The sequence below is a fragment of the Stigmatopora nigra genome, unplaced genomic scaffold (assembly GCF_051989575.1).
Source record: "Stigmatopora nigra isolate UIUO_SnigA unplaced genomic scaffold, RoL_Snig_1.1 HiC_scaffold_26, whole genome shotgun sequence".
Lineage (NCBI taxonomy): Eukaryota > Metazoa > Chordata > Actinopteri > Syngnathiformes > Syngnathidae > Stigmatopora > Stigmatopora nigra.
The window spans coordinates 725,527-739,735 of record NW_027551605.1 but is presented as its reverse complement, the minus strand read 5'-3'; the positions used below and the strand labels follow the sequence as shown (position 1 = coordinate 739,735).

Below are 14,209 nucleotides of genomic sequence, written 5' to 3'. Positions count from 1 at the left end.
CCTTGTTTTCTTTTCACCTGCCATCTCGCCGCTGATTAGTTTGTGTTTTTGTTACGGGCTGCGTACGTTCTGAGCACATCTCGCCGATCATTAATCAAGATAGTGGCTCGCATTGTTGGAATAATTTCAAATGCCACAACATCGGCGCTACCGAGATGGTTTGTTCATTTACAGGCCTCCCTTCCTCCCTCCCTCCCGCCTTCTCTATTCTTTCTACCTGTCACCTTCCTTCCCCCGCAAGAAACCAATGGCTTTTTGCTATTTTTTTTTCTTTATCCGCCTCTTCTTCTCTGTATTCTTTTTTTTTTTTTTTTTTGCCTCCACACATTTCCACTGCTTTTCTTTCCCTATAATCACTTTTTTTCAGAGAAGGAACAAGATGTCAGTCGTGCACCAGTCAAATTGTGTGTATAAGTGAAAGAAAATTACCTGTTGTCCAAGCCGCCTCCATGTCACACTCGTACGCTCAAATTGGATTCAGCATTAACTCAGAGTGATTTTAGAGGAATTTGGCTCGGGGAAAAGGTTGCCCGGGGAAGAAAATGAACACTTTATAAAGGCGCTCATGGCTTGGATGTAATGTCAGGAAGAGGCTGCTTCACATAGCTGATGTTCCATAACATTTTTTTTCAAAGCAAACTTGTCTTTGCGTGACCTTTTAAAGGTGAACTCGCCCCTTTACTCAGAATTCTAATGAAGAACAATGTTAAGACGTATTTGAATTAAATTAACTCAATCCTCCATTTGTAACATATTCAAAAACTCACATTGGAATCACACTATTGATTCTATTGGGCCTTAAAATGATCAAATTAGGAATTAAGATTGCAAATAACAGTTATTTTGCTACTCAATTAGTTCTCTCCATTGATTGAATGCATAAAAATAATAACGTTTTGCACCAGCATGATTAAAAAAAACATCCCACAAGTTTCCATGGACATCCTAAAGGCCTTAAAGTCATCCTTTATGAAAACTGCATTCATTTGGTTTATCCTCACAAGGCTCACAAGGGTGCCGGAGCCTATCCAAGCACCCTGACAGCTCATAATTTAAAAAAAAAACATTACTTCTCTGCTATTGAGCAGGTTGATCATTATTTTGTTGAAAAAAAGGATCCAAAACTGCTATTTTCTGATGAAATATTAAAGTATTACCTCACAATTTCATGAGATGATTTAACTAAATACTTTAGAAAAAATGTCCACTAAAAAGGGCAAGATCTCCCCTCAAAGGTATAAATGCATTCCCAGAATTGCCTGAAAGACCCGATCCCCCCTTTATTTTTCCCATCTCATCCCGCCTGTGTAATCATCCGTGATGTGAGCAGTGCGGCATAAACACTCATCTACTTTCTTGTCTCCACTCTACGTAGAGATCTTTCTGCAGCGCCATGATGGACGAGCTGCGGGTGTCTCTGAAGTGCCAACGTCGTCTCAAACAGAAGCCGCAACCGCCCGTCATCGTTAAGACGGAGGAAGTCATCAACATGCATACGTTCAATGACAGGAGACTCCCTGGAAAGGAAACCATGGCTTAAAAAGACAAAACAACAACAACAACAACAACAACAATCCCTTCACGGGTGGAGGGATGGACGCAATGGGTGAAGCTGGGTGACATCATGGCCGACCTCGCCGCCGTTTGACGTCGGCGGCTGTATTTTTTTTTGTTTTTGGGAGGAACCCCATTGAAGCAGTATGTAAGGAGAGATGTTTCCTGTGGAAATCAAGCTAGCTGAGTGAGCAGTGTCACCTCACTGTGATGGTCACTTTATGAAGGCAGCTGGACATGATGGAAGTGGACTAGTACACACACATAGTGACACAGGATGTAGTTTTTATGTTCAAGTCTCTGTGTGACCCCCCCATATACCTCCTTTTCCCCCCCTTAGTTTCTTTAGGATTATTTGAAAAATTACAAAAAAAATATGAAAAAAATGAAGATATAAATCACATGAAGAAGAAAGAGTAGACGTCACCAAACACTTTTACTATGAACTGATGTGTATATTTCGGAATCATCTTTGCCGACCCATCGTACCGTCTTTTTCTTCGTGCCAAAGCTTTTTGGTTCAAGAGCCTCAATGTAATACGCTTCTAATGTCTCTCAAAAGTTGTTGTTTTAATGCAGAATTTCTACAAAAAAATATATATCTATAATGTTTGTTTTTGTACAAGATCAAGACATTTTATAGGACTTTGTATCATGGTAGCCCCTCCCGAGGACACGACATGTAGCAGACGCAGACGAAGCCCTTGCTCAAGACTCCTGATGCCTGGTGGGGGGGCTTTCGCACGCTGCTCTGTAGGATCCATCACACTCACTTATACCATATTCCCACTTTCAGTTTTTTCATTTTTTGTGTGTTTGCGTGTTTGGAGAAAATATGGCTATGTAATAAAGCAATGCTTGACGTCACAATTGTGCTTATATTTAAACCGACTAGGCCATGGGTGGGCAAACTTTTAGGCCTGGGGGCCACATTGACTTTAATAATTTGACAGATGGGCCGGGTCAGCACAATATATGATACATATAAAAAAACTGCATCTTTTAACAGTACATATGGAACATAAACAGAAAAAAGGACTAAAGTATTAACATATTTATCACTCACTCATTAAAGTAGAAAGTACAAAGTCAAGTAAAAAGGAATGTATTAAGATCTATTAAAGTGTAATTTAAAAAAAATAGAGGGGCTGTAAAACACGAAAAATAAATAAGAGTGGACAGAGCTATTGCCACTGGCTTCCGCATGATGGCGCCATATTGTGGTAAAACATTTGGACAACTGCGGGCCGAATGTGGCCCGCGGACCGTATTTTACCTAGGTCCATAGTTCTGACAATGTCAGTTAAAATGACCTCAGATTTGCACAGCTTGTGTAGAAACAGTCCAATTTTTGGTGTGTAACATTTTCTATCTTTTCAGGTTAAGAAATACCGTTCACTTCAAATGAAAAGGCATTTTGCGTATTAGAGGATGCTCAGACTGAGACCCCGAAGACAATGCAGCGTGCCTTCTACCCAGAAAACCTCCACTATTCTACGTCATTTTCATAACATAGACATTAGTTGAGAGGACAAGACAAAGAACCTCAGGGAACGCAGTAAGCAAGCCACCATCTTTTCCACATTCAATAGGGGCGTGGTTATGGTCGAGCTCCGCGCAGGTGTTTAAATTACGCACATCCGCGACTCCTCATTCTTTCGAGAAGCCACTTCTCTTCCGGTTGTCAAACGACGTGCACCCAAACGAGGTAAATTCTAGCGTTTTACTGGCATAAGTGCATTTTTGTTACGCTACCATGAGACTTTTTACGATCGCTTGAGCCCAAAACGCCGACGAATCTGTTAGTTTAATGCCAGGTTCAACAAACCGTCGACAATTTAAGTTAGAGCTCACTTTCCTCCCCAGTTTTGTGCCGCATGTGATTAACTATTTTAGCATTACCGACACGACGACGCTCTTCATCTGGCTTTAATCGCATTGTCCGTTTTCTGTCCATTATTCAGTCGTGTAGATAAATGTTTAATCTAGTCAAACAAAGTCGAGATATCAACGTTGGTATAGTTAGTTTGATGGGTCGATGCTCTCCAAAATGACATCCACTAGCACGTGTTGTATGTAAACGATAGATTTCCCGTTTTCTGTCCATTATTCCATCGTGTAGAAACACTTTTAATCTAGCCAAACAAAGTCGAGATGTCAACGTTAGTATAGTTACTTTGATGGTAGATCTCTATTTAATCGTCTTGTATGTTAAAGGCAAAAAGAATAGCACAGCACGGAGCACTCATTAACTTATTTTCATTCATTATCTTGATCGTATATTACCAAGTTTTTTGTAAGATTTATAAACGTTGGTATAGTTAGTTTGATGGGTAGATACTCTCTACAAAACGGCATCCAGTGATACGACTGGTGTTTTATATGTAAAGATAGATTTCAACACGAGTGCTAAACATCTTTTAAATTTGTAATTGTTCTAATTTCACACTAAATATTATTGATACAAAAATTTTTAGGGTAACTTTCTCCTAGCTGTCAACACCACTGCATATTTAATCGCTTGTCTGGAAAAGGGAAAAGAATAGCACAGCGTGGTGGCACTCACTAACTTATTTTCAGTCATTATCTTGATCGTATATTACCAAGTTTCTTGCAAGACTTCTCCATCTTGCAATAACTTTTGCATTGCAATAATTGTTTTGCATTGCAATAATTGTTTTGCATTGCAATAATTGTTTTGCATTGCAATAATTGTTATGCATTGCAATAATTGTTATGCATGGCAATACTTGTTTTGCATGGCAATACTTGTTTTGCATGGCAATAATTGTTTTGCATGGCAATAATTGTTTTGCATGGCAATAATTGTTTTGCATGGCAATAATTGTTTTGCATGGCAATAATTGTTTTGCATGGCAATGGTTTTTTTGCATTGCAATCATTGTTTTGAAACTCCCTACTAGTTTGGTTAAATCAAGTTCTCCCTTTTTTAGCATCCAGATGCAGCTCTTCCTGAGTGCCCAGAACGCACACCTTTGAGGGTAAAGGAGAGGAGACTGGGCCAGATCAAGGTAAAACTAATTTAGCAAAAAAAAAAAAACATTCCGCCTTTTTGCTGAATCTTGATTCTTTATATTAAGTTTTGTTTTCTTCTTTGCACACATCAGGTCCACGTTCAGACGATCTTCCTTGCAGGTTGCCCACTTGTGGCATATCTGCACTTAAGAGATGACTGGCAGGCTCCTCAAAGGTTAATGTATTTGTTTATTGCAAAGTATCCAAGTCTTCATCCAAACTAAATAAAAGCTTTAAACGTTATAATCTTGTGGAACTCAATGATGTGATATCTGATCTTTATGGTGAGGTTTCACTGAACTTAACTTGGTGTTGTGACTTCTTATATAGGTAAAGTCCACAAGGATATTATTAAAGATTAGAAAATTCATTTGTTGAAGTAGATTTTTCCTAAGTCAATTTCCCAAGTGCAAGACTAGTGTTTATTCTTTCTTCCAAGTTTACTCCCCTTGGTTTTTAAAGAAAAATTAACTCCTAAATATATTGTTTCTCCAGCTTTTAAAAAAAATATTCTAAGAGTTAACTGCTCCAACTTTCTTTAAAAATATGGTTTATTCCTTGCGCTATTAAAAAAAATGTTAAATTCCCCTTGGTTTTAAAAAAAAATTAAATTTCTCCAGCTTTTTAAAAAAAACATTCTAAATGTTTTTTCTCCAACCTTTTTTAAAATATTTATGCCCCCAGCTTTTAAAGAAAATATATGCTGAATATGTATTCCCCTAATATTTGGATATTCTCCCAGTTTTTTTGTTCTAATTTTTTTTTATTCTGTTCATTCCCCCAGCTTTTTTTTGTTCAATTTTTTTTCCTAAGTGTTTATTTTGTTTTTTTTTTCTAAGTGTTTGTTCCCCTAAATTTTTTGACTAAGTATTCTTTCCTCAGCTTTTTAAAAAAATATTCTAAGTGTTTTTGTTCTTTTTCTTTTTTTTTTTAAGTGTTTATTTTCCTTTTTTTTGTTCATTTTTTTCTAAGTGTTTATTTTCCTTTTTTTTGTTCATTTTTTTTCTAAGTGTTTATTTTCCTTTTTTTTTGTTCATTTTTTTTCTAAGTGTTTATATTTAATTTTTCTAAGTGTTTTTCCAAATTTAAAATGTTTACTTGTAAATAAAATATTTTAACTTTGATTATCACTTGCATCTTTTTTTAAAGACAAAACACATGCATACATTTAAAAGCTTTTATTTTGAAAAACTTGAGTAAAATGAAGTAATTCCTCCAGTCACCAGCAGGAAAAACAGGAAATAAAAGCTCCAGCTTTTATTTTGAAAAAGTTTGTAGATAGGTTCCCACTGGTGTTACAGCATCGTAAAAAATCGAATCTTCTCCACCCTCTGGTGGAAAAGATTCGAAAAATGAAAAAGGGCGGGTTAGTACACAGTTAGTTCAAAAAACAATGAGAAGGGCTCACCTTTTATTTTGAAAAGATGAAGCAGTTCCTCCTGTCACCAGCAGGAAATCCAGAAAATAAAAGCCTCAGCTTTTATTTTGAAAAAGTTTGTAGATTGGTTCCCATTGTTGGTCCAGCATCGTAAAAAATCAAATCTTCTCCACCCCCTGGTGGAATTCTGGAAAACAAAAAAAAGGGGTTAAGGCACAAAGTTAGTTAAAAAACCAATGAGAAGGGCTTACCTTTTATTTTGAAAAATGTCAGACTGGTTGACTATCCATCTGATCCTATCTGTTCAATGGTGGAATTCTGTAAAAAAAAGAAGGGGTCAATACATCAAGTTTAGTAGTCCTAACTTTTATTTTGAAAAATGCATAGATCAGTGCTGCTATTACACCAGGACCAATCTTTGCATTTTTTTCAAAATAAAAGGCAAGACCTTGCAAATATATTTGCACATGAGGTTTTACCTGACTTGGGGGTGCTGTAGCCGAACTTTACTGGGTGACATTTTTCCAAAATAAAAGATCTTCCCGATTCAGGTAAAACCTCACTTACAAATGGTAAGGTAAAAAATATATTCGCAAGGTCTTACCTTTTATCTTGAAAAGATTCATAGATCAGTGCTGGATGTTACACCAGAATTGAACTACACTTTTTTTTCAAAATAAAAGGCAAGACCTTGCAAGTGCTTTTTTTTATTTTACCAGAATCAAGAAGAATGTGGTGTAGCCCATCTTGACCTGGGTGGAATTCTGGAAACAAAAAAAGGATCAATATACAAAGTTAAGTAAAAAAAAACATTTGCAAGGTCTCAACTTTTATCTTGAAAAAGAGCATAGATCAGTGCTGGATGTTACACCACAATCAATCTATGCATTTTTTTTAAAAATGGAAGGTAAGACCTTGCAAATGGTCAAGTAAAAATACACTCGCAAGGAAGGTTTCACGAGAATTGGGGAAATCTTTTATCTTGAAAAAAAAATAAAACATTTGGGGCCTACTAGTTTTGCCTCGAGTTTCAGTCAATCATTTCAAATCTATTCGTTCTTAAAAAAATAATTATCTTACATGCTTGTTTTTCTCTTCTTATGCCAAGAAAAAAAGTTATTTTACCATGTTTAAATGAGTCAAAAATGACCCCTGCACTATAGTTGAATAAATGCCTCACTTATATTTTGTCAAAACCACATTAAAAACTAAAAAGGGGAAAGCTCCAAGCTCCATCTTTTTTTAAGAAATTGAAGGGAAAACCAGTCCAGGGTAAAGGTAAATATGTTTTAAGTGTACTGTTTATTCCTTACAAATCCACTGATGGCATTGTCTGGGTGCAAATTATCAACTACCAGACCAATTAATTTTATCATTCAAAATTTGGGAGTACTGTTTATTCCTTACAAATCCACTAAGGGCATTGTCTGGTTGCGAATTATCAACTACCAGACCAATTAGTTTTATCATTCAAAACTTCGATGTATTCTTTAAGTATACGGTCTATTCCTTACAAATCCACTAGCATTGTCCTGGTGTGAATTAACAACTACCAGACCAATTAGTTTTATCATTAAAAATGTGGATGCATTCTTTAAGTGTAGTTTATTCCCTACAAACCCACTAATGGCATTGTCTGGGTGGGAATTATCAACTACCAGACCAATTAGTTTTATCATTAAAATTTGGATCATAATGAACAATAAGCTAATTGAGCGACGCAATGAATACTGAACGCTGACAATTATTAAACGGATCGAGAAAATAAACTATTTTAAAGATGACTCACTTGGCGGACAAATACCTCGATGTGGTGTCAACACAATGTTCCTTCATGGCCACATTCTTGAGATTTCCCAGCAGTCTGTCCTTGATGAGCAACTGAAACACACAAAGGAATCATTACTTTTGAAACATAAAGAGCTATAGTTAACGCGATGTAGTCAATTGTTCAGCAAACATTTTGCAGTCACCATTGACGTGGGGCTACACCACGCGAACCAAGCCCTATCCGGTCAAAATGCAAGCTTGAAACGAGAATCGGAACTTCAAAATCCCCAAATGACAAGTTACCACATGCACTGCATTGTTGATGATGAACTTGATCAGGTCTTTCTTCAGAAATTCGTCACTTCGGAGCCTCTCTGGCGTCCTGTCGAACCGAATGGTATTTCATCCTCCATCTTAAATAATGGCGGTCAATTGAACTATGACCTCTGTCATGCATATTAAAAATAGACACGAAAAATATACACACGAAAAAAAAATAGTTTTCATACTAAAGTGTATTAGTAAACTACTATTGAAAAAAACAGCATTTTCTTTGAATATTAATTGTTTTAAATAATTTACGCAGCCACATGGAGATTGGAGACAGGAAGTCCATAGCAGTAAGAAAAAAAGACAGCGCCCTCCTGTGGCTCAATGTCTTTTTATAGTAAGACACATTTTTATTTCAAAATAGGTCGTTAAAATATACAAATAATGAATTATTTTTTAACAACAATTCAAATAAATGATAAAAAAATGTAACTAATAACAACTTGACTCCATTTACAATAAACTTAGCCTTACTATACAGTCTAGCTATTTTTAAATGAAAATTAGTCTTACTTTAAAAAAAAAAAAACATTGTTTTTACCATTTTCTTAGCAAAGGCAAACTTTTAACTGTTTTGTGCACATTTTTCATTGAGTTTGGCCTGCAAATACAAGGTGTTCCAAAATGTTTGACCCCATTTTGTAGGTCAATAATTTTACCAAATTCATTGGAATTACCTCAAATTTTCACAGCGTGTATAGAAAGGTCTCAAGTTTTTATGTAACGGTGACTAAGTTTTCATGGAATGGTCTTTAGTCTAATCTTTCACATGAAGTGTTTCCAAAGTCTGGTCTGAGGGCCATATACGGTCCACTGTCCCTATATTTACGGCCAGTGGAATACTACACAAAAATGTGCAGCATGTCTGCTGCTGTTCCTCATCTATAGCATCCCAAAAAACTCAAGTGGAAGAGGCGTCCCTGTGAGCACATTTCTCAGCTCCTGGGCACATTTGTTTCATGCTAAATGAACAAAGTGATTCTTGTGTTTTCTCTTTTGTCTCTGTTATCTCCAAGGTGTCGTGGCTGAATATCTAGCAGTTTCCTACCTCTCTATCTTTGTAAAATAGAAAATTAGGGAATACACCAGCCATGCTGTACATAATAGTATTTAGCCAGTTGTTCAGGCCAGAAAAACATGGACACTGGGCCGCATCGTGCCCACGGGCCAGATATTGGACACACCTAAAGGACTAAGTCTTATTAACTAAGACCAACAGACACTTTTAAAGGTTTTGTACAGGTTGCCAGAGTAGTATTTGTTCTAAAAAGGATGGATGGGAGTAAGAGTCAAATCTCAATGGATTATATAATGGAACAATAGTCACTTAGAAAAAGGCCTTTGTGAGGTGATGTAGAATTTTGAGGGGAAATATATTTTATTAGTTATTGCGACTTGACCGCACACTATAAAAGCGGTAAGCATGCATTGTTTTTCTTGGTCACGTATGGGGTCTCTCCCCTTTTAAAAATCAGCCAGCATTAAGGCAGGAGTCCTCTCAGACACATTATACAGTGCTTGTAGGTCAGTCCTGTGTCAGCGCGCTAGCGCACATTATCGTAATACAATCTTCTTCAACCTTTCTATGATTATTTCTCAATGTCAATGCCTATTGATTTTGGAAGCCAACACAAGATGACAGAGGACACTGACGTTAAAAGTCAGAATGAGTGATTAAATCTCTTGCATCTAAAGAAACATATTGATTTTCAATCAATATTCTAGACCTTATGGGGAACCACTAACAGTTTACATCCGTGTTCTCTTTCCGTTTTTTAAAAAAAGCTTGTCTTAGAATCTTGAGTCATTTCAGCTCTCTATTAGTCACATTCTCAAAGAAGCTGTAGATATTCAGGAATTCTTGTTCAATGGTGAGGCAAGAGTTCTTCTGACCTAGTTCTTGAAACGATTCCTTTGTTCTCAATATTGCATTGCATATGTTCAAATGGTGTTCTTTTTTAAAACACGGACTAAAACATTTGTTTACTGACATGTCTCATTGTAAAATCAGTAACTGGGACGTACAGTGTACCAGAAAATGTAAGAGGCATTAAACTTTGAATAATGTTTCAAGCTCTCACCTTATTGTCTGAACTATTTCTTCCTTATTTTGGTCATGCGGAACATGCAAACTCCACACATGTGGACATAACCAGGATTTGAACCCATGACCCAAGCATTGCGAGGCCATCACACTAACCACTCACTCCACTGGGCCAAATATTTCCTAAGAAAAAAAATGTAGATCAATATGAGAACAAAAAATACAATCAAAACAGCACAGTGTATGTACACATATTCAAAGCAACTCTTAATTTATGCTATAATTGAATACACATTTAAAATATTTTAAAATGTGTGGATTTTCAAGGGTGACCCCCAAAAAAGGCTTCAATATTAATCACTTGCTTTGCAAAATGTGTCCATGTTTCAGCACACCGCAATCCTCCCCCACAAAAGAACCCACTAAGTGGTTTATGTGCCATGCTGTAACATGACAAGCACTATGTTTCTCCTTCTCACACACCTACACACACATACGCACACCCCTTCCATCCAACACTATTCACCTAATCACTTCTATGGATGTGCACAAACACACTACATACCTCACACACATGACAATATCTTGCCTCTGAAAGAAGCGAGAGGGGGACAAACATGATGCTGAAACTGGTGTTTACCCAGTGATGCTTGTTATGTGCTGTGCACCTATTAAGTCCGATGCTGCAAATTGCCATGAGGTAACACATGGATTAAAACGGGCAACACTAATACGAGAATTGAATGTCAAACAGGGCCGCAAAATACAGCAAAGATAGAGACATGATTCAAAAACTGTAAGATATGGCATAGTATTAATCTTCTCATCTCATTTTCTGAACTGCTTTACCATCATTAGGGTTGCAGGGGGTGCTGGAACCTATCCCAGTTGACTCCAAGCCAGAGTCATCAGCCAATCACAGGGCAAAAGCAGACTGACAACTCACTCAGTGTCCAATCAGCCTAGCATACCCATTTAAGGAATATGGGCGTGCAAATTCCACACAGAAGTGCATGACCAGGATTTGAACCCAGAACCTCAGAGCTGTGAGGCCAACACACTAACCACCCAAATCCAAGGCGCCAGCCTACCAAAATTTCCAATTCAATTAATATATTTGATGTCCTATCAACACCAGAGCATTTAAATGTGTATATTTTCAAAACTCAAACCAATGTGTACGCATTGCATCTGTTGCCAGAGAGAAGTTAACATTCTAAACAAAGCGAATTTTATTAATTTTAATGAGTGAAAAAGGGATGAGACTGGGAAAATTGCTTTCACATAGTGGCAAAACACATTTTGAAGCTACTATGTATGCACCACACACGCATTAGGAGTTCAATTTAGCATTTCCCTGGCATCACTATTGAAACATCCCATCAAGATTGCACGAATCCAGATGAGCAACACTATTTGGCTTTCGTACTAACGACAAATGACAGTCAGGCCCGAAATGCTCCATCCACTCCTGCAGTTTCTTTTATTGTTTATTGTTATTTGGCACCCGCAGGCGGCGAGACACCTCCGCCTCTCCGCGATGAGTTTTTCCTTTTTTTATTTTTTTTATTTAGCGTGCGAGTCATGATGAGAGCCGCTCGCAGCTGTGCAGCCACTACAGTAATGGCGGCCAATGGCTGCCCTCCAGATTGACACGGAAGGTCAAAGCGGGCGTTAGCGCGCCCACAGACGATCGTTAAGTATGTCACACTTATTTCCATCATATTAAGTCCTCTTCCTCCTTTTCCTAAGTGCTACCCGGAACACTAGCCTTGGATAACATCGTGTTCATCGGGCAATTAATATGCGCCACGCTAAAAATGGCTTTCGGGCTGTGACTTTGCTTTGGGAGCCATGCGTATACACGCAGTGTGTGTCGGACAAAAAGCACCTGACGTGGGGGAAATGGGAGAAGGATTTCATGCTCATTTAACTGCATAATTGAAGAAATGAATAATGGAAAATGGTTAATTGAGAAAAAAATAAGGAGATGCTATTAAAAAGCTGATGTTTCAAAGCAATTATTCATCTCATCAAGTAACTATAATCATTTGTTAGTTATTATAAGTGCATATTTACTTCCTACATAGGAAAACACAGTGGAACAGTGGTTAGTGTGTCTGCCTCACAGCTCTAGGGTACCGGGTTCAAATCCAGGTTGGTCCAAGTTTGCAATGTACTTCCCTGGGCCTGTGTGAGTTTCCTCTGGATGCACCAGTGCCGCCCCCCCCCCCCCCCCCCCGTTCCAAAAACATGCATAGTTGGCTAGTTGATCACTCTAAATTGCCACTACATATGGATGTAAGTGTGTATAATTGTCCATTTATTTTTGCCCTTCAATTGGCTGGCCCTCAATCTGGCCTCCATCAACTGGAATACATTTTCGGGCCACACAAAATGATGCAGTGGGCCAGATTTGGCTCGCAGGCCAGCACTTTAACACCAGTGTGTTAGATGATTGAAAATGGAGGATTTTGTGCGTGTAGGACAACATGGCAACGTGTGTTAGGCCGCCCCCGACTTGCCTAACTGGCTTAAGAGCGCCTTGAGCATTTGCAGTTCCCCATTGTGCACAAACATGTGTGCCTGTGGGGGGGACTGTTTCCTCCAGTAGTGGAGGGTGTCTATAGCAACCCACACACCAACAAAAGCAACATTGTTACTTCCACACATAAATACATACAGTACAACATAAAACAAGCTTACCATTTTCAAAGCCTCACAATAATCATGTTGGTGTGGTGAGTGTGGGGGGGAAAAGCCTTACTTTATTTGGAGCAGGGGTGTCAAACTCATGTTTTGTGGTGGGATGCACCGTAGTTTCATCAGGTGGGCCGGTATGTCTTTAACCTAAGTTGACAAAATTAATAAATGAATGAATTGACAGTTTTTCCGATCAAGCTGATTGATCCATTTGAGCCTTTTTATTGCAAATATTCCCTTGGGTTGCATTAAGTAACATAATAACTTTACAAAAATGTCTTACTGTACAAAATTGTTATGATCCATCCTCAGGTGCAGCGTGGAGTGGAACTCAAAAATGCAGGGATGCACAAAAATAAAGGCTTTAATCAGAATTAACAAAAAAAAAGCCATTGAAACTTAGGACTTAAGGATTTCAATACACAAACAAATGGGCTGATTAGAAAATAAATGCAGCTGTACACACAAGGTAAGGGAAGCCTAGAGGAACAAAAGAGGCAAAAACAACAATAATCCCACAGACAAACAAATTCCAACACAACATAACAACAATAGTGTTCATATTTTAGATCTTACTTTAAATCATTTAAATTTAGTGACAAAATGCTTCCTTGTATCAATATTTGCTTTCTTGTCATGAGGGACAAAAATAGCACCCCCAGTCTCTTTTAATAAAATGCTTCATTTATATTGTACATAATTTGTCTGAAGGTAATGTACATTCCCTTCCATAAACCCCCCCTGTGCTGATCTATGGTCGAAAAGAGACTCTTGAAAGAAATTCTGCCTCCTTCTGCAGGTGTCATTTTTGCCCCACGAGTCTTTGCCTGCTATAATATTGCCACCTACCTCCCACTTCCCACATAAAGACAGAAAAAGGAGGGATACTGTGATAGTTTCATTATCACAGAAGAAGCTTGTGAATAAGAAACACATATGGAGCCTAGATAAAATCCGTTCTGGCATATTAATCAGAGCAAAACTCTTTATTTATAACTTTGCCTGGGTTATAAAGTGAGAGCACTATGCCATTATTGGCCCTCAAAGACATAAAAGTTGAATTTTATATTTATAGTAAAATACTAAATAATTAAAAATATATGTATATTTAACAATTGATGATAAGTAACCTCCAAAAGGACTAGGTTAGGTCTCTATGCACTTAGCAAATGCGCGTTTCATTTACAGCAAAAATATTCACTGGCTGTCTGTTGGAATTATTATTAATGTCAAACTTTACATCTCAGGCTGCAATTTTCATAGGTTTGCTCATGTTGTTTTTCCCTCAGGTAGTATTTTTTACATGCCATAGTAATGACGTTTTAAAAAATACCTGATGACACATCATGTTACTTTTTAAAAATGCCATACTACTGCAAAGTCAAAATCACAGG

The 14,209-nt window shown here is 37.5% G+C and overlaps 1 protein-coding gene and 2 long non-coding RNA genes across 5 annotated transcripts in view; 2 read left to right on the top strand and 1 right to left on the bottom strand.

Moving 5' to 3' along the window:
• LOC144192354 (glutamate receptor ionotropic, kainate 2) overlaps positions 1-2,424 on the top strand; it is a 66,709-nt gene extending 64,285 nt beyond the window's left edge. For both annotated transcript variants that reach the window (XM_077711388.1, XM_077711387.1), the window contains exon 16: positions 1,376-2,424. In XM_077711388.1, the coding sequence (XP_077567514.1) occupies positions 1,376-1,540 (165 nt within the window). In that variant the 3' untranslated portion in view covers positions 1,541-2,424. The remainder of the gene's footprint in view (positions 1-1,375) is intronic.
• Positions 2,425-3,130: 706 nt separating this feature from the next.
• LOC144192355 (uncharacterized) lies at positions 3,131-4,836 on the top strand. Its single transcript, XR_013325104.1, has 3 exons — positions 3,131-3,262; positions 4,509-4,586; positions 4,683-4,836. It is a non-coding gene; the product is annotated as an uncharacterized LOC144192355 (long non-coding RNA).
• Positions 4,837-5,753: 917 nt separating this feature from the next.
• On the bottom strand, positions 5,754-8,160 carry LOC144192447 (uncharacterized). 2 transcript variants are annotated; one of them, XR_013325123.1, is made up of 6 exons: positions 8,042-8,160; positions 7,758-7,849; positions 6,448-6,732; positions 6,220-6,286; positions 5,999-6,155; positions 5,754-5,921 (listed from the first exon to the last, which is right to left on the bottom strand). It is a non-coding gene; the product is annotated as an uncharacterized LOC144192447 (long non-coding RNA). The 2 variants fall into 2 exon arrangements; XR_013325124.1 differs by having other exon boundaries at positions 6,685-6,732.
• Between the last annotated feature and the right edge of the window lie 6,049 nt (positions 8,161-14,209).